The 23,012-nt window shown below is 41.3% G+C and overlaps 1 protein-coding gene across 3 annotated transcripts; it reads left to right on the forward strand.

Moving 5' to 3' along the window:
* The first annotated feature begins 209 nt into the window (after window positions 1-209).
* Window positions 210-5,798, forward strand: LOC134314928 (uncharacterized). 3 transcript variants are annotated; one of them, XM_062995755.1, is made up of 2 exons: window positions 210-1,465; window positions 3,035-3,949. In XM_062995755.1, the coding sequence occupies exon 1, from the start codon at window positions 586-588 to the stop codon at window positions 1,417-1,419; it is 834 nt and encodes a 277-aa protein (XP_062851825.1). In that variant the 5' UTR covers window positions 210-585; the 3' UTR covers window positions 1,420-1,465; window positions 3,035-3,949. The 3 variants fall into 3 exon arrangements, with proteins under 3 accessions (XP_062851825.1, XP_062851824.1, XP_062851823.1); XM_062995754.1 differs by lacking the exon at window positions 3,035-3,949 and adding an exon at window positions 3,959-5,798 and having other exon boundaries at window positions 211-1,465; XM_062995753.1 differs by lacking the exon at window positions 3,035-3,949 and adding an exon at window positions 3,959-5,798 and having other exon boundaries at window positions 244-1,465.
* The last annotated feature ends 17,214 nt before the right edge of the window (window positions 5,799-23,012 follow it).

A 23,012-nucleotide genomic window follows, 5' to 3' on the forward strand; every position in this document is an offset into this window, starting at 1 on the left:
GGGTAAAGGGAAACCTTTTCCACTTCCCATAGTGCATTGCAGCATTCCACCTTATGGTAAATTAATAGATAATATGAAACAAAGGGAACCAGATAGCTGCGTTCAAATAAATGAGTGGGTCAAATTCTGCCATTTTCCCCCGGGGGGGACATTAAATGTGGATGAACTAGTTCAGTTTAAAAAACAATTGCAATTACAACAAGATGCCTATGATAAAGCCATAGAGTACTGTAAAAATAAGAAACTTAAGAAACAGCCTGAAAACTTTCCATGGAAGCCGAGTTGGCACGCCTATGGAAAGTGGAGACAGGAAGCACAAAAAGAGTTAGATAAGAAAGAACAGGCAAGAAAAAACACACACACTAGAAGGAAAACAGTAACCTGTGGTCAGTTTCTGAATTTACAGAAGGATTCCCTTGATGACTTCATTCCGTTTCCTCCTCCACCACCTCCTGTTCACTACGGACCGGGAGGAGCAGAGGACGATGTGGACGAAGAGGAAGGAATAGACAATGTGGAACGAGAAAGAAGCGCAGGAGGGGAAACGGATTCCATGGTCCGGATTATGTTTTCAGACCATGGACTATGGATGATATCAGAACTGTGTGTGAAGATCTTCCACCCATTTCTGAGGGAGGACCAAAGTTTGTGGGAAAACTGAGACTGTTTGTTGAGGGTTGGAAGCCATCCATCAATGAACTGGCAAGAGCATGTGCATGCAAACTCAAGCTGGACTGGACAAAAGTCCAAGGATCACTACCTCTTACTACTGATATCTTTTATGATGCCACAGTGGGAGGCAGATTTCAGACTGAGTACACAAACCTGTGCAACAGAATCGAAAAAGGATTTCCAGTTAGACTGGATCTCACAAAACTGTCTCAAACCAGACAGATGGAAGGGGAGCATGTCAACGATTTTCTCCACAGACTTGAGGCTGTGCATGAAGCTCATTGCGGGATTGACAAACCAGAGGATTATCCTGGTATAGTCCTCTCAGCCTGGGAAAGCCACTTGAAGGAACGATTCCTGAGCGGTCTGAGAATTGAGATTCAGAAGAAAGTGAGAGACGACTGTGTAGAAGCAGAAACTGGAAGACTCCAAACAATCTTGGCATTTGCGGTACATGTTGAAAAGAGACTGAACGAAAAGAAACAGAGAAGTAAGGAAGACAGAGAAAGAAAAGAGCATCAGCTTCAATGCGCAGTTTTAGAAGCTGCAAAAGGTGCTTTCGGACGTGGACGAGGTCGAGGTCGAGGAAAGGGAAAACAAAAAGGAAAAGGAAAGTCAGGTCCAGATGGAGAAAAGGATTTCTCAAAGTACAAGTGTTACAACTGCAACCAACTTGGGCACATTGCTAGAAACTGCCCTAAAAAGGACAATGTCCGAGACGAACAATTTGAGGAGGAGGTGGAATGAGGGGTACAGGGAATGAACATCACATCCACCAGACACCAAGAATCCGGTAAGACTGTTCTAAATTATCAAATGATATTGACAAAACCCTCTGCTTTGCCCACACTCGAGTTAAGAATTGCAGATCAGATTGTCCCATTTCTAGTAGACAGTGGTGCTACTATTTCTGTGTTAAAAACGGGAGCTTTACAGTCTGAGCCGCGATTATCAGGAAGAAAAACATTTGTAGTAGGAGCGGGTGGGGTTCCTTTGAGTGAATCTTTCACTGACGAGCTATTGTGTTACCATGCTGATAGTAACACGACTCTACAACATGCCTTCCTGCTATCGCCAACCTGTCCTGTAAATCTCTTGGCTAGGGACCTAATGTGTAAGTTAGGGTTAAAATTATCTTGTACGACAAAGGGAATTGATATAACCACGCTAAATTTACCCCAAATCCCTTCCAGTTCTACACGCGTCTGGATGGGATGGTGTTTAGAATACTCAAATTTCTGGTTATCCATTCTGTGTGAATTAAAATCAAATTATGACATTGTTAAGGATGTGAATGATCTGCACTGTACTGTGGGTGTTGAACCTTTTCCTGTTGATATGGAACAAATGTGTTTGTTTCAAAACAGAGATAGTGAGTCAATCTCTGTAAAAACACTGTTCGTGGGTGAACAGTGGGCCGGCTGTACAGTATATCTAGCACCTGATCAGAATAATTGGTTCAAAGGGGATGTGCCTTACATTTCTCTAGCAAAGGAAAAACATACACAGTGGAAAGACATGTCAAAATTTATTTTATGCTGCCTAAAAATTTCTGATTGGCAGCCTTGTGAATTTGATAACTGGGAATATTCAGAAAGCTCTAAAGTACACAAAGTGCTTGTAGATCAAAATTTCTCAGCACAGGCTGAGGTTTCTCTTTTGTCACAGCATGTAAATTTAGTAAATCAAGCTGATTTCTTGGATTCAATCGAACCATGGCTGTGGTCAAAAGATAAATATGACGTAGGTCTCATGAAGGGTGCACCCGAGTTAGTCATATCACCCAAAGGTGATTACAGACCATGCACTGTCCAATATCCTCTAAAGAAAGAGGCCCTTGAAGGTATAACCCCTGTCTTCAACAGTTTGTTGGAGAGAGGGATTATAGTAGAATGTCCGGACTCACCTTGTCGCTCTCCTATCTGGCCAGTAAAAAAAGCCACTATCCTGGGTAAACCTGCTCAGTGGAGATTTGTGCAAGACTTGCAAGCAGTAAACAAGGCCATTCATGCTCGAGCACCAGAAGTTCCAAATCCACACACCATTTTGAGTCAAGTCCCTGAAACCTCAAAATGGTTTTCTGTGATCGATCTTGCAAACGCGTTTTTCAGTCTGAAAGTGCACAAAGACTCTCAATTTTGGTTTGCTTTTTCTTTTCATGGGAAACTATATACGTTTACTCGTGTTCCACAGGGGTATGCTGAGTCCCCATCGTTCTTCAATGCTGCACTGAAGGATAACCTGTCTAAGTTTTCTTTTTCAGGCTGCAGCGTTCTTCTACAATATGTTGATGATTTATTGATCTGTTCGCCTGATTATGACACCTGTGTGACTGATACTATCTCTTTGCTTCATTTTTTAGCACAGAATGGACACAGAGTGGACAAAGACAAGATGCAGCTTGTGCAATCAACAGTCACATACTTGGGTCACACTCTGTCAGAAAAAGGGAAGTCTTTAAGTGCAAAGAGAATTTCTGCTATTGTACACATTCCAAGACCAACCACAAAGAAGCAATTACTTTCATTTCTCGGTATGACAGGATACTGTAGAATGTGGATGCCACATTATGCTCAGGTGTCTTCACCGCTGCATGATATGGCACACAAAAAGAATTTAGTGGCTTCTTCTAAAGTCCAGTGGACTCCCGAAGGGGAGGAGTCGTTTGTAAATCTAAAAATAGCTCTACAAAACTCTCCTGTCCTGGCTTTGCCAAACCCTGAGAAACGGTTTGAACAATTTGTGGACGAAAAACAAGGATATATGACTTCTGTTCTGTTACAGGAACATGGAAACAAACTGAGGCCTGTGGCTTATTTTAGTGGTAAACTCGACACAGTGGCTCAAGGCTACCCATATTGTTTACGCGCTGTAGCAGCAGCTGAAAAGGCTATCATATCTTCTAGAGAGATAGTGGGTTATGCTGACATTACCCTTCATGTTCCACACGCAGTATCTATGATTCTGTTAGAAAAACAGACATCTCATCTTAGTGCAGCGAGATGGCTGCGTTATCACACGCTTCTGACAGAAATGCCAAATGTGACAGTAAAACGATGCACTGTTCTGAACCCAGCTACTCTCCTTCCCACAGAACAGGAAGGAGAACCCCATGACTGTCTGCACACATTGGATCTTGTCTGTTCACCTAGGCCTGATTTAAAAGATGTGCCCCTCGATAATGCTGATTTAATCCTGTATGTTGATGGATCTAGCTACAAGGATCCCATGGGCGTGACTAAAACTGGTTTTGCTGTTGTGACTTTGACTGACTCTTTGATTACAGGTAGCCTGCCTTCTTCTTACTCTGCACAAGCAGCTGAGCTTGTAGCTCTCACGGAGGCGTGTAAATTTGCAGCAGGCCATACCGTAACCATTTACACAGACTCCAGGTACAGTTTTGGGGTTGTTCACAGCTTTGGGACATTGTGGAAGCAAAGAAACTTCCTAACGTCATCAGGTAAGGCGATTGCACACCACACTCTTGTGTCAGCTCTTCTGGATGCCGTTTTACTACCTAAACAAGTTGCAGTGGTACATGTTCGTGCACACACAAACGGCTCGTCCCCTGAAGCACAGGGCAATGCACGAGCTGATGCAGCAGCAAAAAAAGCTGCTAGAGACCCGACTTACTTTTCAATACAAGCAACAGTAATTGAACCTCAGGACGTGACTGTTGATGAGATTCAACAGGCTAGAACAGCCAAGGATGTAAAAGCCTGGCGTAGTTCGGGGTGTACGTTACAGAGAGTGTCATCAAGAACAAAACTCTCGCCGTTTGAAATAATGTTCGGACGGCCACCAAACACGGGATGTGCTCCCAAAAGGGACACATTAGCCCTAGAAGACGATCACATGCAAAGATATTGTGCAACGCTGTGTTCTGTGTTGTCTGATGTGCACAGGAGGGTGAAGGAGTCTTTACCTAGTCCGGCAGTGACGGGACACACTGTACAACCAGGAGACTGGATCCTGACTAAGGTCTACAAGAGGGCTAACTGGAAAGCTCATCGCTGGCAAGGACCATTCCAGGTGTTGTTGGTTACTCACACTGCAGTAAAGATTGCTGAGAGGGACACCTGGATCCACATCTCACATTGCAAAAAGGCTCCTACTCCAGAGTAACCTCACATTTCACCATGGTGAAGGAAACGGGCAACTGTTTCAAACTCTGTAAGGGACTTGCATTTGCAGTCGCTTTCATCATGATGGCTGCATCTATCTGGACAGCGGTATGGATCTGCACACAAGAAAAGCCAGAGATAAAAACTGGACTTAGAGATCCAAAGACTAACATATTTTGGCAATATGCCAACTTCACAGTGAGGGAGAACTCCACCTGGATGGGAAAAGATTGCGTTAAAGGAATTTGGTGATATTGAAATGCAACAAACAAATAATTCAATACAGTGAAACCTAAGGTGAAAATAGTATACAGAGTAAATGAAGTCATTGCAGAAAGTGATAAACATGTAATGATGGATGTACTTCTCTGTGTTCTGTATTCATGTGAATTTTTTTTCCTATTTTACGTTTGTTTCTAATGTGTTTGTTTATCCTATGTAGTATTCGGTGGAGTACCTTAAGTGGTCGCATAGGCAGATGGACCGTGAGAGAGTTTTCCCTTCTAGTTGGTAAAAGAACGTATCTTTTGAAAGTTTTGACTGTCAGTTGGGTTTTTCGCTCTCACACTCCACCATTATGCTAATCTCATTTATTTACCTGATTATATTTTTTATATTTCTATTTTTTTATTTTTTATTTTTTTATTCTTTTTTCCTCAGAATGTAGAAGGTTTCGAGTGTCCAAGTGACATGGGGAGGAGTTGTCGTGGAAGAAAAAATTAAGTTGTTTGTCACTGAAACTCGAACCTTGAATAAGTTTGTTTATACTGTTTAAGCTACTGAATATGTGAAATGAACACGATGTACTAGAACAGAATATTCCACTTCTGTTTGATAGCAAGTTAACAGTTTAACAACATCATTGCTCTTATCTATATGGGTTGAACCTCTATCTATAAAAAGCATTACAAAGAATGAAAATTTGTCCTTCAGCCTGCATACGCTTTGCTGACTGTTTGGATCCTCTGCAGAGAATAAACTATCATCTTCTTACTAACTTCAGCTCTGACTCTAAGTGTCTTATTATAGTGTAATTTTGGAATTCTGTCACCACAGTCAGGACCACCACAGAGCAGGTATTATTTGGGTGGTGGATCATTCTTAGCACTGCAGTGACACTGACATGGTGGTGGTGTGTTAGTGTGTGTTGTGCTGGTATGAGTGGATCAGACACAGCAGCGCTGCTGGAGTTTTTAAATACCGTGTCCACTCACTGTTGGTCACCTAGTTGGTCCACCTTGTAGATGTAAAGTCAAAGACGATCGCTCATCTATTGCTGCTGTTTGAGTTGGTCATCTTCTAGACCTTCATCAGTGGTCACAGGACGCTGCCCACGGGGCGCTGTTGGCTGGATGTTTTTGGTTGGTGGACTATTCTCAGTCCAGCAGTGACAGTGAGGTGTATGTACTCATACCAGCACAACACACACTAACACACCACCTCCATGTCAGTGTCACTGCAGTGCTGAGAATGATCCACCACCCAAATAATACCTGCTATGTAGTGGTCCTGGGAGAGTCCTGACCATTGAGGAACAGCATGAAAGGGGGCTAACAAAGCATGCAGAGAAACAAATGGACTACTGTCAGTAATTGTATAACTACAAAGTGCTTCTATATGGTAAGTGGAGCTAATAAAATGGACAGTGAGTGTAGAAACAAGGAGGTGGTTTTAATGTTATGGCTGATCAGTGTATGTCAGTGTGTGTAAAGTTCTGAGTGGAAATGTGGTTTAGACCAATATCAGCACACAGCAGTGATCCTTCAAATACAAACAATACTATGAATAATATATAGTGTAATATATAACCCAGCCAAGCGAGCGGGTACAGGACCAGAGGGGGATGGGGGAGGAATATTTCAGATTTATTCTCTACACTCGTTCCATGTGTCTTTTCATTTATGTGGGTGAATCATTTTTTTCGGGAAATCAGCCAACGATGCCAGGCCTCATTTGCATTTCCTTTGAGTCTTTGTTCCATCCGAAATGGGTTCATAAATCGCAACACACGTACAGAAACCAGCGGGCGTGAGGGTGCACTGAGCACGCCGCTCCTATTACCCGAAATATCCGTGTACCGCAGCGGACCACAGAGGAGGCTGACAGAACTCCAGATTGTCCAAACAGCTGCCAAGAAGAACAAAAACTTTCTAAACAACAAACCCCGAGCAGATTTGACATTTGATTTGAGATTTTCTAAACTAAGTGGGCAGGTTTTTGTTTATTATTATTATTTTCTTTTATTTTTTTACACAATCGAGATCATTCTTTCCATTTCATTTGTGTTTTTTGGTTCTACAAGCTTTGTGATGTTGGTCTGGAAAGAAAAGGCTGAAGCTGGGATATAAGGTGGCACTGCCCCAATGGTTCCTAAGGACCTGAATTTAGTTCTTGCCTTTGATTCCTTCTAGGACCACCTTTACTAAAATTACTATACAACATCTGTGAAAAGTATTTGCTCACTTCTGGTTATGATTTTGTTCAATTTTATTCTATTTTTGGATATTTGTCATGGTACATGACATCAGGTTCTCATACAAAAACCAATATAAGACGTGAACATGAGAAAATGTAAACCATGTGACCAGTCAAATTAATTATACCACTTTAAACATAATAACCGGTGCCATCTTGTTCGGAGGGGGTCTGCCCCGCTCTTGCTTTCATTTAGATATATTAGAGGGCTTTCAAAACAAACTAGGTTTCTTTGGAGCCATTCAGAGGTGGGTCACTGACTATGAGAACAACGAAATTCTCTCTTCGCATATCCCAGCTAGTTTGGAAGCTGGGGTCAGAGCGCAGGGTTAGCTATTGTAGGGCGTCCCTGAAACAGAGAGGGTTAAGGGCCTTGCTCAAGGACCCTACAGTGGCTACAAGGCAGAGCGGAATTTGAACTTTTCATTGATAACCCAAAGCTCTACCAACTAGGCTACTACTATGCTTGCCAGTTTATCAAAAAAGGCATTTAAAAGGCAATTAAGGGTTTTCACCTTCTACAGTTCATAATATAACCAAAAAATTCAAGGAATCTGGAGAAATCTTTGGTGGAAGTGCATAAACTGCAAGGCCAAAGCCAACTACTGGTTTCTTAAGACTGGATCTTTCAGACGACAGCCTTGAAAATTAAAATGAGTGTGGAAAAACACAAACAAGCTCATACAGAAGACCAGTAGAACGTGTTTTTGTGTTAAACAGAATGCACAAAAAAAGGTAGTGGAGTTCTGCAGCAGTAAAGACGTATGATGATCGGGTAATTGGATACAACAAAATTGAAAGAAAATTGGGAGGGGAAATTCATGAATAGAAAATAAATGATTAATAATAATAACAATAATAATAATAATAATAATAATAATAATAATAATAATAATAATAATTATTATTATTATAACAATAATAATAAAAACAATAATAATAAAAAAGTTATAATAATATTAATAATAGTAACAATAATAATAGTAATAAATAATCATAATATTAATAACAATAATACTAATTACAATTAAAACAATAATAATACAAATAATAATAATAATAAAAAAGTAATAATAATAATAATAATTATAACAATAATAATATTAATAACAATAATATTAATAATAATAATAATAATGCTGTGTTTAAAAGAATAGATACAATGCCTCTATTTGTCATATATACATATAAAGTTGTACAGTACAATTAAATTCTTTCTTCGCTTATCCCAGCTTGTTTGGAAGCTAGGGTCAGAGCGCAGGGTCAGCCATCATACAGCACCCTGAAGCAGACAGGGTTAAGGGACTTGCTTAAGGGCCCAAAAGTGGCAACCTGGAAGTGGTGGGGCTTGAACCTGCAACCTTCTGATTACTGGTCCAGTACCTCAACCACTAGACTACAGCTGCAAATCACTGCTTTTTGTGATTTTTATATAATTATTGTTTGTAATTACAAGAACTGTTCATGCCGTTTGGTCGTACTGGCACTTGGTCCACAGTGTCAAAGCAATCAGGCTAAAACTGGGATGTGTTTACAATTTTGATCATGTGATGATAAGTAAAATGGAATTTTGAAAATTAATCCACATCCTCACTGAGCCATCAGCACAATCTACCAGCTGAGTTTCTGCAGCCGATGTCATCACAACATATATATATATATATATATATATATATATATATATATATATATATTAGGGCTGTCACACGATTAAAATTTGTAATCGAGATTAATCGCGATTAAAGAACAAAATTAATCGCGATTAATCTTGATTACAAATTTTAATCGTGTGACAGCCCTAATATATATGTATTCATCTCAATTAATCGCAAACTAATAATTAAGCAAAATTTGAACAGTTATGCACATTGTTATTGCAAGAACGTGTTTACCAATAAAATATTATTAAATCTAAATTCATTGTAGAAAGCACATTATCTGACAAAAGTGAGGATCTTTTCCTGTTCATGACCCTGACACTGAAAACAGGTGCACCAATCATAATGTTTTGATTTAATATAAGGCATCAATAAAGCATCAAAACACAGATATGATTATTTCATAGATCTATTAAGAAAACCTTTTAATACTGTGTTTGTGCAGAAAGAATACTGGGAAATACTGTTCTAAATTACCATTTAAACATCTATAAATACCTGAAACAGTCAAGTTAGCAGACATTGTCTATAAGTAATTGACTGTAGCTATATAAAAAAGTGTAAATTAAAACAGTCCATGTAAACGCTTAGTCCATATAAATATCAGATACGAATGTGTTTTTAGAAAACTACTAACATCACAAATATAAATCATGTTTATAACCATGTGATAGAATAACCTGAATAAACTGTAGAGATGAAACATCACACAGAGTTTCACTTTTTACCGGAGGGGGAGGAGGCGGAGCTACACGGTTTTGATGGACAGCTCTAGCAGCCAATGGAGATACTCGTTACAAAGCTTGTGTCGTTTCATTCATCTTTTCATCAACACGTAAAAAAAGTGAAAACCGCTAAAAGTAGTTTATCATCGGACAGTTCATGCGCTTTACATCCTAATTCATCTGAAATACAGTTAATTACCACAGAGACACACATGTATGTGGCACAAACAGCCAAATAAAAATAGTTAGATAAAAAAATTTAATCTTGATTAATTTTTTTAATCGAGATTAAAATTTTTACGCGTTAATCGCGTTAATTAACGCGATTAACGACAGCCTTAATATATATACGTATATATACACACAGTACAACTGTCAAAATAAATCACCTCGTATATCTGAATTCTGACTGGAATGAAATTTTGTAGACAGTATTCGTCATTCTTACATTCAGCAATCATCTTCACTTAGCTTTCCATCCAAAACTGAGTTCATTAAACGCTTTATCGGATGCAAAGAATCCAATATTCACACACGATCGCAATTCCTTCAACGGACACTCAAGGACTATTGATGATAAACTTGGCTCATAAAACTGTCAAGTCAGTCTGATGTTCAAACATCTCATAACTTCCTCTGCAGAACAATTCAAACTTCTGACAGAGCTAAAAGTTTATCACTACAAGAATATCACTGGCTGTAATAATGGTTTTATATTTATTTATTTAATGGTCAGGGTTGCAGCAGGTCTGGTTCCACCAGGAAACTTTGGACAGGGCACCAATATATCATGTCTGTGCAGACTTCCAGTTGGCCACTAACAGCACAGCTGAGATTTGAACCCAGAAATAGACCGCTGTGCCACCCAAGTGCCCCATATTAATTTTATTTTTATTAACTGCTTCGTACAAAAAGAATACAGAGCGAACATGTGGAGAACATACAAAACTCCTCACCTCATGGACAAATAAACAGTGACATAAGTCTTCATTAGACCACTTCATTAGACACTGTGATCAAATACTGTCAGAAATACACAACCAATACCACCATCTTATCAGAGCTGTGAAGCATTGTGGAGGATGCATTCAATACGGAGCCAGTGTATTGCACCCACTGTGACCTTGGCCAGGATAAAGCAATGGTAAAACAGAATTAATACATTTTAGAAGTAAATAATGGAGACATTTGAGATCTGAAGGGTTCACAAACTTTTTCTTGAAACTGCTTGTATCAGGGTGGCACGGTGGCTTGGTGGGTAGCACTGTCGCCTTACAGCAAGAAGGTCCTGGGTTCGATTCCCAGGTGCAGCAGTTCGGATTCTTTCTGTGTGGAGTTTGCATGTTTCCTTCAGGAGCTCCGGTTTCCTCCCACAGTCCAAAGACAAACAGTCAGGTTAAATGGAGCTACTAAAAGTGTGTGTGTGTTTGTCCTGTGATGGATTGACGACCTGTCCGGGGGGTTTCCTATCTTTCACCTAGTGAATTGCACCCACCGTGACCCTGACCAGTTGGGTTCGATTCCCAGGTGCAGCAGTCCGGATCCTTTCTGTGTGGAGTTTGCATGTTCTCCACATGTCTGTGTGGGTTTCCTCCAGGAGCTCCGGTTTCCTCACACAGTCCAAAGACATGCAGTCAGGTTATCTGGAGCTACTAAAAGTGTGGGTGTGTGTGCCCTGTGATGGACTGGCGACCTGTCTGGGTTTCCTACCTTTCGTCCAGTAAACTGCACCCACCGTGACCCTGACCAGGATAAAGTGAGGGTAGGAATGAATGTTAGGACTAAATAATCGATAAATTCAAGATCCAAAAGGTTCAGCTTGCATCAGGGTGGCATGGAGGTTAGCACCATCACCTCACAGCAAGAAGGTCCTCGGTTCCATTCCCAGATAAAGACAGGTTAATTGGAGCTACCAAAATTGTCCTAATTGAGTATATGTGTGTGCGTTCGACTTGTGATGGACTGGCAACCCTGACCAAAATAAACTGGTAGTCAAACAGACATGAATGACTGAATGAATGATCTTTTCCAGACTGCACTTACATTATATCTACTGACACAGAGGACATATCAGATATTTATCCTGAACATCATTAAAGCAGAGTTCAGTTCCAGTAGTTATATTCATATATTCACCCAGACATGAGCAGGTTCTCCTCCTGTTTAGGATCCTGAAAAGACAGCAGCACAAACAGCCAAGCCTGGTTTCAATTCACACACGTCATGGTTTATTCTGGATTGGTTTTTGAGGATTATGGGTTCCAGTGGTGACAGTGGAGATGTGAAGAGTAACAAACAAATGGGTTCATTCCCAGAATGTGTGAGGTTCACGCCACAACGGTCCATCACAGCATGGTGGGAAGTATGAGGGTCGCTGTTAGTGTGTGACATGGGTTCAACACATGCAAAAGGTGGATTTGTTCCTGTAAATTGCACTTTGGTGTGAGTGATACAATAGAACAGAATACAAATGCCAACTTACAATCACCTCATTGCATAACAGCAGTTCATCTTCTTAATAATGCTCATGTTCATGAATCCCCACAGTCATGTTCCAAAACATGCCAAGCTTTTCTACAAGTATACAGGCTGGTACATACTTGAATTTCCTAACAATGAAATGATACAGAAGCCGCTCAGGTGGCGCAGCGGTAAATACATCGTATCGAATCCCAGCTCTGCCTGCCGGCTAAGGCTGAGCGACCACATGAACAACGATTGGCCTGTTGTTCAGATATGGGCCGGACTAAGCCGGATGGGGTCTCTCTCCCATGACTGGTGCAATTACGACCTCTGCTGGCTGATTGATGGCACCTGCACAGAGATGAGAAAAGAGTGCTCTCAGGGTGTGTCTCTCCGTACACAACGCTGAGCTGCACTGCACTCGTCAAAGTGTGGGTGATAAGATGCATACGGCATGCAGTCCACGTGTCGCAATTGGACGCGCTAAAAAAGGGAGAAAAATGGGAGAAAATGCATAAACAAAAAAAATAAAAATAAAAAAAATAATACAGAAATGCCAACTGAAGCCCAGGACTTCCAAGAATACAAGAAAGCTTTTGTTAATAATTGAAAGCAATTCCCACAGTCATGTTCCAAAAATCTCCCACAAAGCCTTTACAAATTAAAATGTATGCAAAGACATTATTTTCTAATGTTGGAATGTGTCACGCGGCAGTAACAGACCAGACGCTCGCGGAGTGTAGAGCAGAGATTTAATAACAAAAGGATGATCCAAAACCAGAGTCGATAGGCAGGCAGAGTTCAAAACCGGAAGATAAACAACTTAACAGACAAAACCAAAGGACTGAGGCAAATCGGGAACACGGCAGGCAAAACAGGTCATACACGGAAACAGCAATAACTAGTAATCAATAACGCTCGGTATGCAAACTAGGTTGGCAATACTTCGCCAAGAGCTAACCACACAGGACTGTTTAAATACAGTTCATGGAATACCGAACAGGTGAAACGAATCAAAACACTGGCGATGATGAGCGTGTCGGATTGGCTGGCTGGGGGCAGGTGACTGTCATGTGAGAATCCGCTGAATTATGGGAAATGGAGTTCGTATCGGTAGGAGCAGGGTGCGCGTTAGTACGCGTGACAGTACCCTCTCCCAAGGAGTGTGGGATGCCTGAGGAACGAGGACGACCACGACGACCACGACCCCCTCCACCGGATGTAGTTCTGCGAGTCATACTGGAACCACCCCGAGACTGGACAGATGATTGGCCTCCTGAATGGCGAGATTGTTGCCTGGGACGACCACGTGGTCGGGGACCAGGTTTTTCTGGGTAACGACGATGAAAATCCTCAGTCAATTCAGGATCGAGGACATCACCAGCGGGTACCCAGCACTGTTCCTCTGGACCATATCCCTCCCAGTCTACTAGGTACTGTAGCGTGCCTCCCCTCCGCCTCGAGTCTAACAGCCGACGTACGGCAAAGACTGGGGTACCCTCGATGTAGACCGGAGGTGGGGGTTGAGCATCTGGCGTAGCCTCGTCCAATGGACCTGGAACAACCGGTTTCAGAAGAGAGACATGGAATGAGTTAGATACACGATACCGACTGGGTAATTCCAGTTTATACGTTACTTCGTTAATACACTTTACTACTTTAAAAGGACCAATATATTTGGGTAGTAACTTTCTACTTCCCTCAGTGAATCTGAAGTCTTTGGTTGATAACCACACTCTGTCCCCTGGGAGATAGATGGGAGTGTCACCTCGATGTCTGTCGGCTTGTCGCTTATGACGGCGTAGAATGTCTTCAATTCTCCGGTGTGTCTGTTCCCAGACCTGTTCGCTTCGTTGTATCCAGCTATCCACTGATGGTACGTCAGAAGGGAAAGCAGTCCATGGCATCAGTGGAGGTTGGAAACCTAGTACACACTGGAATGGAGTGATGCCCGTGGTGGAGTTTATTAATGAGTTTTGAGCTATTTCAGCCCATGGTAGAAATAGCGACCAATCGGTCGGGTTTTCGTGGCAATAAAGTCTTAAAAATTTTCCCAGTTCCTGATTCATACGTTCACATTGACCATTAGACTGTGGGTGATAACCCGAAGAAAGACTGATAGAGACACCTAGACGTTCAAAAAAGGCAGACCATACACGTGAGGTAAATTGGGACCCTCGATCAGAAACAATATCCTCTGGGATACCAAAGAAACGAAAGACATGATGAAACATACATTCTGCAGTCTGGAAAGCAGTGGGTAGACTCTGAAATGGCACAAAACGCACTCCTCGAGAGAACCGATCAATAATAGTTAGTATAACTGTGTGATCTTGTGAAGGAGGTAAGTCCGTGACAAAATCCACCGCTAAGTGGGACCAGGGACGTGAGGGCACAGGTAACGGTAATAATTTGCCTGCAGGAAGAGTCCTTGGGATCTTACATTGAGCGCAAGTACTACAAGAGGCAACAAAACTATGGATGTCGGCCAACATGTTCTCCCACCAATATTTACCCATAAGCAGCTGATGAGTGCGCGTCTCACCCGGGTGGCCCGAGGTTAGAGAGGAATGAGCCCACTTCATAAGTTTCTCTCTACAGTCTATGGGCACAAAAGTCTTGCCTGCTGGACACTGGTCCGGAACACTGGTAGAAGAAAGTATCCTATTAATCTCCTCATCGATCTCCCACCTAATTGGAGCAATTACAAGAGAGGATGGGAGGATATTTTTAGCCACTGAGCATGATTCTGTAGCAGGGTACCTTCGGGATAATGCGTCAGCTTTCGTATTACGTGTACCTGGACGATACGTGATAGTAAAGTTAAAACGGGAAAAGAACAAAGACCAACGAGCTTGACGGGAGTTAAGTCTCTTAGCCGAACGCAGATACTCCAGGTTCTTGTGATCAGTTAGCACTAAAAAGGGATGTGAAGCTCCCTCAAGCCAGTGACGCCATTCTTCAAAAGCTAACTTTATGGCTAGAAGCTCTCTATCCCCAATGCCATAATTTCGTTCTGCTGGAGTTAGTTTATGGGAATAAAATGCAATTGGATGCAACTTCTTGTTGCCTCCCAAATGTTGAGACAAGACAGCACCCACACCTACCTCAGAGGCATCGACTTCTACAACAAAGGGTTGTGTGGGGTCTGGATGCTTTAAAATAGGAGCAGTAGTGAATGCATTTTTTAAGGCTTCAAATGACTTTTGTGCCTGAGGGTTCCAATGCAGACTTTTAGCATTGCCCTTTAGTAAACCAGACAGGGGGGCAGCAATAGTGCTATAATTACGAATGAACCGGCGATAAAAATTTGCAAACCCTAGAAACCGCTGGAGCTCTTTCACTGAGGATGGAGCCGGCCAGGAAGTAACAGCCTCTATTTTATGGTCATCCATGACCACCCCATCTGGACCAATGACATAACCTAAGAAGGAGACAGATGAGAGGTGAAATTCACATTTCTCCCCGTTGACATATAATTGGCTCTCGAGCAGACGGACCAAGACAGAACGCACATGCTGAACATGAGATTCAAGATTCGGGGAGTAAATAAGTATATCATCGATATAGGCGATTACATACCTCCCAAGCATGTCTCTTAGCACATCATTAATGAATGACTGGAATACTGAGGGAGCATTACGCAATCCAAAAGGCATCACTAAGTAATCATAGTGCCCCCTGGTGGTGATAAATGCCGTCTTCCATTCATCCCCCTCTTTAATCCTAACCAGGTTGTAAGCACTTCTAAGGTCCAACTTGGTGAAAATAGTTGCCCCACGAAGTTGTTCTAAGGCCACGGGTACTAATGGTAGAGGATACGAGAAAGCTTTGGTTACCTGGTTAAGAGCACGGTAATCAATACATGGTCTCAGACCCCCTTCCTTCTTTTTGACAAAGAAAAAACCTGCAGCAGCAGGAGACTTCGAAGGTCTTATGAAACCTTGTTCTAGGGACTCCTGAATATACTCCTCCATGGCCCTCTCCTCAGCTTGAGTTAATGGATATACCCTAGACTTGGGTGGAAGAGTGCCCTCTAGAAGTTCGATAGAACAATCGTATTCTCTGTGGGGAGGAAGCTCGGTCGCTCTCTTTTTGCTAAATACTTCTAAAAGATCATGATAATCAAGAGGAACATCTACAGACGTTTCATTAGGGCTCTCCATTGTGGTGGAGCAAATGTTCAACTGGGGCCGAAGAAGACAATGCTCATGACAATACTTTGACCAAGAAACTACCTCCCTATCGGACCATGAAATGAAAGGATCATGTTTACGAAGCCATGGTAACCCTAGAATGACATCATAATCGGAGAGGTCAAGAATAAAAAACCTAATTTTCTCAACGTGGAGGGCACTGGCAGACATCTGTACAGGTTGGGTAATACGGGACACAACACCCTCTCCAACTGGATCTCCATCTACTGCTGAAAGTTTCAGAGGGGAGTTCAAGAGTTCCACTTGTAACTGGAGCTGTTCCACCAGCCTGGCATGAATGAAGTTCCCCTCTGCTCCAGAATCTACAAGTGCTGGAAACACAGATATAGACCTGGTGCAAGTAAAGGTCACGGGTAAAAAGAATGATTTCGAAACCAGCCCCAGAGCTGGTACACTCACCACATTAGCACGTGGAGTAACCTCCACGCGCTTTCCTGGGGTCGGCGCCTTGGGTCTGGATGGGCGAGCCTGACAATCACGCAGAACATGACCAGCCTCACCGCAGTACATGCACAGCCCTCTGTGGAGACGTCGAAGCCTCTCTTCCTGAGAGAGACGGAACGCATCACACTGCATGGGTTCAGTGGGATCCAACTCCTCCTGAGCTCTGGACACGAAAGTAGTAACAGGTTGACGAGTACGCCGAGACGAATGCCCTACTGTAGCAGTATAGCTGGATTTGGGTGAGCCTCTGTGGGTTCTCAATTGATCCAGACGAATGGACAAGTTCATTAAAGCATCCAGAGAAAGTCCTTCATCCTTACAAGCTAATTCCGATAACACTTCGGCATTTAATCCGTTCCGATAAGCTACAATGAGAGCCGGGGCATTCCAACCACTTCCAGCCGCTAATGTACGGAATTCTAAGGAGTAGTCAGCCACCGAGCGATTGTTCTGACGGAGACGGGATAGCAGTTCTCCTTGTGAGCGACCCTCATTAGGATGATCGAAAACCGTTTTGATCTCCTCAATGAAAGAAGTATACGAACCTGTCTGAACTCTGTCCCAAACTGCAGTAGCCCAATCTAACGCTTTGCCCGTCAAACGTGAGATCACAAAGGAGATGCGTTGTTCCTCAGTGCTAGGTGGTGAATTAGCGAAATAAATGGAGCACTGTAACAAAAACCCTCGGCAAAGGTTAGGAGTACCATCAAACATTTCAGGCCTGCTCACAGGAAACGTGCTTCCCTCGTTAGCGATGGACACGTTTATAGCAGCCGAAGAAGGCGAAACAACAGGAGGAGCAGAAAGTCGCTGAAGCTGGTTAGTGATCTCCATAATACTGTCAGTCAGTAAGGTAAGTTGATCGTGTTGCTTACCCTGTTGCTGGGCTAACGTGTTAATGGACTGACTCACGGATTCGATGAGCTGATGGTGTTGACCCAGCATTACGCCCTGGTTGCTGATGGCCGTTTGCAGGTCTTTACCCTCCGCCGTCTGCATCGTGGCGAAGTATTCTGTCACGCGGCAGTAACAGACCAGACGCTCGCGGAGTGTAGAGCAGAGATTTAATAACAAAAGGATGATCCAAAACCAGAGTCGATAGGCAGGCAGAGTTCAAAACCGGAAGATAAACAACTTAACAGACAAAACCAAAGGACTGAGGCAAATCGGGAACACGGCAGGCAAAACAGGTCATACACGGAAACAGCAATAACTAGTAATCAATAACGCTCGGTATGCAAACTAGGTTGGCAATACTTCGCCAAGAGCTAACCACACAGGACTGTTTAAATACAGTTCATGGAATACCGAACAGGTGAAACGAATCAAAACACTGGCGATGATGAGCGTGTCGGATTGGCTGGCTGGGGGCAGGTGACTGTCATGTGAGAATCCGCTGAATTATGGGAAATGGAGTTCGTATCGGTAGGAGCAGGGTGCGCGTTAGTACGCGTGACAGAATGCTATAGAAATCCCAACCAGGAGTCAGGCTTTAACATCCATTAATAAGAATCTAAGACTGCTTTTGGTTGAAAATTAAAAGTGAATTCCCACAGTCATGTTCCAAAATCAAGTGTAAAGCACTTTTAGAAGTGAAGGCTGATATATCAATTTATAACATTGGATCAATGCAAAAAAATGCTGCCTGATCTTAATCTCCAATGATAAGAATTCAAAAAATCCCAAAATGATAATTGACAGTGAATTTCCACAGTCATATTCCAAAACTTTGTTTAGAAGTGAAGGCTGACATATAATTCCCTAACATTGTATTGGTTTAGAAATGCCAACTGAGAGGTAGATCTTAATCTCCAATGATAAGTCAGAAATCCAAGAATGTTGTTGTTGATAGTTAAAAGTGAATCCCCACAGTCATATTCCAACATCTAGCTTTAGATATAGCATTTCCTAACATTGTATTGGTGTAGAAATGCCAACTGAGAGACAGATCTGAATTCCCAATAACTAGAATTAAAAAATCTAAGAATGCTTTTGTTGATAATTAAAAGTGAATCCTCACAGTCATAGTCCAAAATCTAGTGTGAGGCTTTTTTTTAGAAGTGAAAGCTGATTCTAATTCCCTAATAATAAGAATAAAAAATCCAAAAATGCTTTTGTTGATAGTGGAAAGTGAATCCCCGCAGTCATATTTCAAAATCCAAGGTGAGGCTTTTTAAAGTCTAAAGCCTGATACATCCGACACGGTCATATTCCAAAATCTAGATCTTAATCCCTAATGATAAGCATTCAAAAATCCAATAAAGCCTTTGTTGAAATTTGAAAGTGAATCCCCACAGTCATATTCCAAAATCTAGCTTTTTTAAGGTGAAGGCTGGTATATCATTTCCTAACATTGTACTGGTACAGAAAGCCAACTAAGAGCTAGATCCTAATCTCCAATGATAATTCAAAAATCCACAAATGCTTTTGTTGATAATTGAAAGTGAATCCCCACAGTCATAGTCCAAAATCTAGTGTGTAGCTTTTTTTTTTTTAGAAGTGAAGGCTGATGTATCATTTACAAACATTGTATTGGTGTAGAAATCCCTACTGAGAGCAAGATCTTACTGCCCTAATGATAAGAATAAAACATTCAATAATGCTTTTGTTAATAATGGAAAGTGAATCCCCACAGTCATGTTCCAAAATGTAGCGAAAAGCATTTTTTAGAAGGCTGACATATGGTAAATTTTGGAATTCTAATCACTGACAGTGAAGGCTGCCAATGATAAGAATAAAATACAATAAAAAACTCAGGAATGCTTTTGTGTAATAATCCCCACAGTCATTTCCTAACATTGTATTGGTGTAGAAATGCCAACTTAGAGTTAGATCTTCATACCCAATTATAAGAATTCAGGAATGCTTTTATTGATAAATGCAGAGAATCCCTACAGTCATGTTCCAAACTAGTGCAAAGCTTTATCAGAAGTAAAGGTGCAGGAGGTAGTGCAGACACCCCAGGGCTCAGTCTTCACCCCTGGTCAATAAAGAGCTTGGCATGTAATTCTGTGTCAGTGTCTTGTTCTAAATTGGCCCTGTGAGTGAATAGGTGGACTCTCAAGGGTGCATTCATGCACTGTGGCTCGTTTCCAAGAGGACATTGATCAGGATTAAGAATGGATTGCTAAAAAAAAAAGGAAAGAAATAAGGAGGAAAAAGAACGTTTACCTTTCCATCTGCGGTCGATCTGTTTCCGATCCTGCGGTCAGCCAGGATAATTAGAGATTACGAAAGAGAGTCGGGAGATTAAAGTCGGGTTAATACAGGATCATCTCCTGCTATTGTATCACCTGATCGAACTACAATCCATCTTTAAAAATCATTTTAAAATCCACACAGCAACGGCAATAATCTTCTCATGCCTACTGCAGACACAAACATCTGCATCCACTTTATTTCACTTTCATCCCAACAGGAATTACATCTGGGCAGAGTTATTGTGTAACAGTCAACCTTTCATTCAGTCAATTATCCACAGACATCACGGAGAATTATTACCTCATGGGAAAGAAGTCGAGTGGCTGTGTGTGGCGTATTTGAGTGCTTGAGGGTTTGAACCTTTCAAGTGTAAACAGGATTAGGTGAAGATTTTTGCTGATCCCTGGATAGCCCAGTTGATTGGGGGGGTGGGAGGGTGGGGGGGCAGTTCATAAATCACCCTAATATAAGTTGCCTTAATAATAAATAAGACTCCACAGACGGTGTTTTAGAATCTAATAATCAAGTGCCCAGATACTTGTATAATTTGACTCCTTCCTTTCTTCCTTCCCTCCAAACGAACTTAACTTCCTTTCTTCCGATCTGCCTTCCTTCCAAACTTCCTTCCGAATGAACAAACAAACTTCCCTCCGAACTTCCTTCCTTCCTAACTTCCTTCTGAACTTCCCTTCAAACTTCCTTTCTTCTGAACTTAATTCCAAACAAACTCCCTTCCTAACTTCATTCCTTACTTCCTTTCACACTTACTGCCTTTCGTAATGCCTTCCGAACTCTTTCCTTCCAAACTTCCTTTCGAACTTCCTTCCTTCTTTCTTTTCTTCCAAACTTCCTTTCTTCTGAACTTAGTTTCTTCCTTCCGAATTAAGAAACAAACGAACGAACTTCCAAACTTCCTTCTGAACTTCCCTCCGAACTTTCTTCCTTCCTCCCTAACTTCCTTACTTCCTAACTTCCTTCTGAACTTCCCTCCGAACTTTCTTCCTTCCGTCTTAACTTCCTTCTGTACTTTCTTCCGCACTTCCTTACTTTCACACCTCCTTCCTTCCGAACTGCCTTTTAAACAAACAAACTTCCCTCCGAACTTTTTTCCTTCCAAACTTCCTTTTAAACTTTCTTCCTTCTTTCTTTCCTTCCGAACTTTCTTTCTTCTGAACTTAATTTCTTCCTTCCGAATGAACAAACAAACATCCTTCCTTCCTTCTGAACTTCCTTGCTAACTATCTTCTAAACTTCATTCCAAACAAACTTCATTCCTAACTTCCTTACTTCCGCACTTCTTCAGCACTTCTTTCCTTCCACACTTCCTTCCTTCCTTCCTTCCTTCCTTTCGCACCTCCTTCCATCCGAACTTCTTTCCTTCCAAATTTCCTGTCGAACTTCCGCACTTCCTTGCTTCCTAACTTCTGAACTTAACTTCTTCTTTCGAATAAACAAACGAATGAACTTCCTTCCTTTCTTCTGAAATTCCTTCCTTCCGAACAAACTTTCTTTCGAATGAACTTCCTTCCTACTTTTCTTCCTAACATCCTTCAGAACTTTCCTTTGCCACAAGGTTACATCTCATTATATACATTACATATGTGTATATATATATATATATATATATATATATATATATATATATATATATATATATATATGTGTGTGTGTGTGTGTGTGTATGTGTGTGTATATATATACATATATATATATATATATATATATATATATATATATATTAGGGCTGTCGAAGTTAACGCGATAATAACGCATTAACGCATTCTCAATTTAACGCGATTAAAAAAAATAGTGCCATTAACGCAAATTCTAGTTCATGTTGAGACTTGACTGGTAGAACCAACGTTTTAATGTCGGACTTGCCACCGTTGTTCATTTGCGGTTTGTTAAAATAATATAACTGAGCGTCGTAGGGATGCACTTGCATAATAAAGAAATAAATACACGGTATATTCACAAGTTGTCGGGAGCAAAACACTTTATTAACTTAATCTGTTACGGCACTGAATACCGGAGTCAAGCACGCTAGTCCATGAACTATGGAAGCCCCAAAAGGGTCAAAACACACTCACTTCGTGTAGAAACGTCCACTTTTCACATTTCACTTAAAAAACCTTGTTTTCTATAACATTTACACAGATTTTATTTAATGCGATTAATCGCGATTAACTATATGAAATTCTGAGATTAATCGCGATTAAAAATTTTAATCGTTTGACAGCCCTAATATATATATAAATATATATATATATATATATATATATATATATATATATATATATATATACATATATATATATATATACCTGTATATATATATGAGGAAATCAGCAGCAGTAGAGAAAAAGTGAGTCAAGTAATTGGAAACAACTAGATTGGAGGAGAATTGGGGAAATACCATGACCTTGCATTGTGCAGAGTAAAATGAACAGTAAACTGTTGCCACAAATCTGAAAGCATATCGTATATTTTATATACTTGACATCACAGAATGGGTAGCACTTGGTACAGCCAAAACACCTGACTTAAATTAAACTTGATTTAAAAGGGGTGTCCAAATACTTTTGTCCAGATACAGTATCCAAACAGAGTAAATAATAAAAGCAGAAACAACAGACCTCTGTTTTTTATTGCTGCTCTTTTACTCCGTAGCAGAGAACACGATGCAGGCAACAACAAAAAATAAACACATTCTACAAGCCGTCTGTAGGACCATTAATGCCAGAGCTGATGATAAACACCGGCTATAGAACCTACAGCGCTGAGATACCCCTCTCATACGCACCATAAACAAGCGTGTCGGGCGCTCCGCTACCCATACGCTGCTGAGATTCTTTTACGGCGTGCAGGAGGGGAGAAAAAAAAATCAATCATGAAAGTTTAATCTGGCCATTGTAAAGATGCAGGAGCGGAGAATGGAATTCCAGAGAGATTATAATATCACCTGAAAACAATATAGCATGCACTGATGGAATGTAGCAACAGTGCTAGCTATACTTTCTATGTTCTAACCCC

This window comes from Trichomycterus rosablanca, chromosome 5 (genome assembly GCF_030014385.1).
Source record: "Trichomycterus rosablanca isolate fTriRos1 chromosome 5, fTriRos1.hap1, whole genome shotgun sequence".
NCBI lineage: Eukaryota > Metazoa > Chordata > Actinopteri > Siluriformes > Trichomycteridae > Trichomycterus > Trichomycterus rosablanca.

Coding starts and splice junctions, on each gene's coding strand:
- LOC134314928 (XM_062995753.1), top strand. CDS start 1,432: ATGAACATCACATCCACCAGACACCAAGAATCCG. Junction 1,466..3,958: donor CACCAGACACCAAGAATCCG/GTAAGACTGTTC, acceptor CTTTGATTACAG/GTAGCCTGCCTTCTTCTTAC.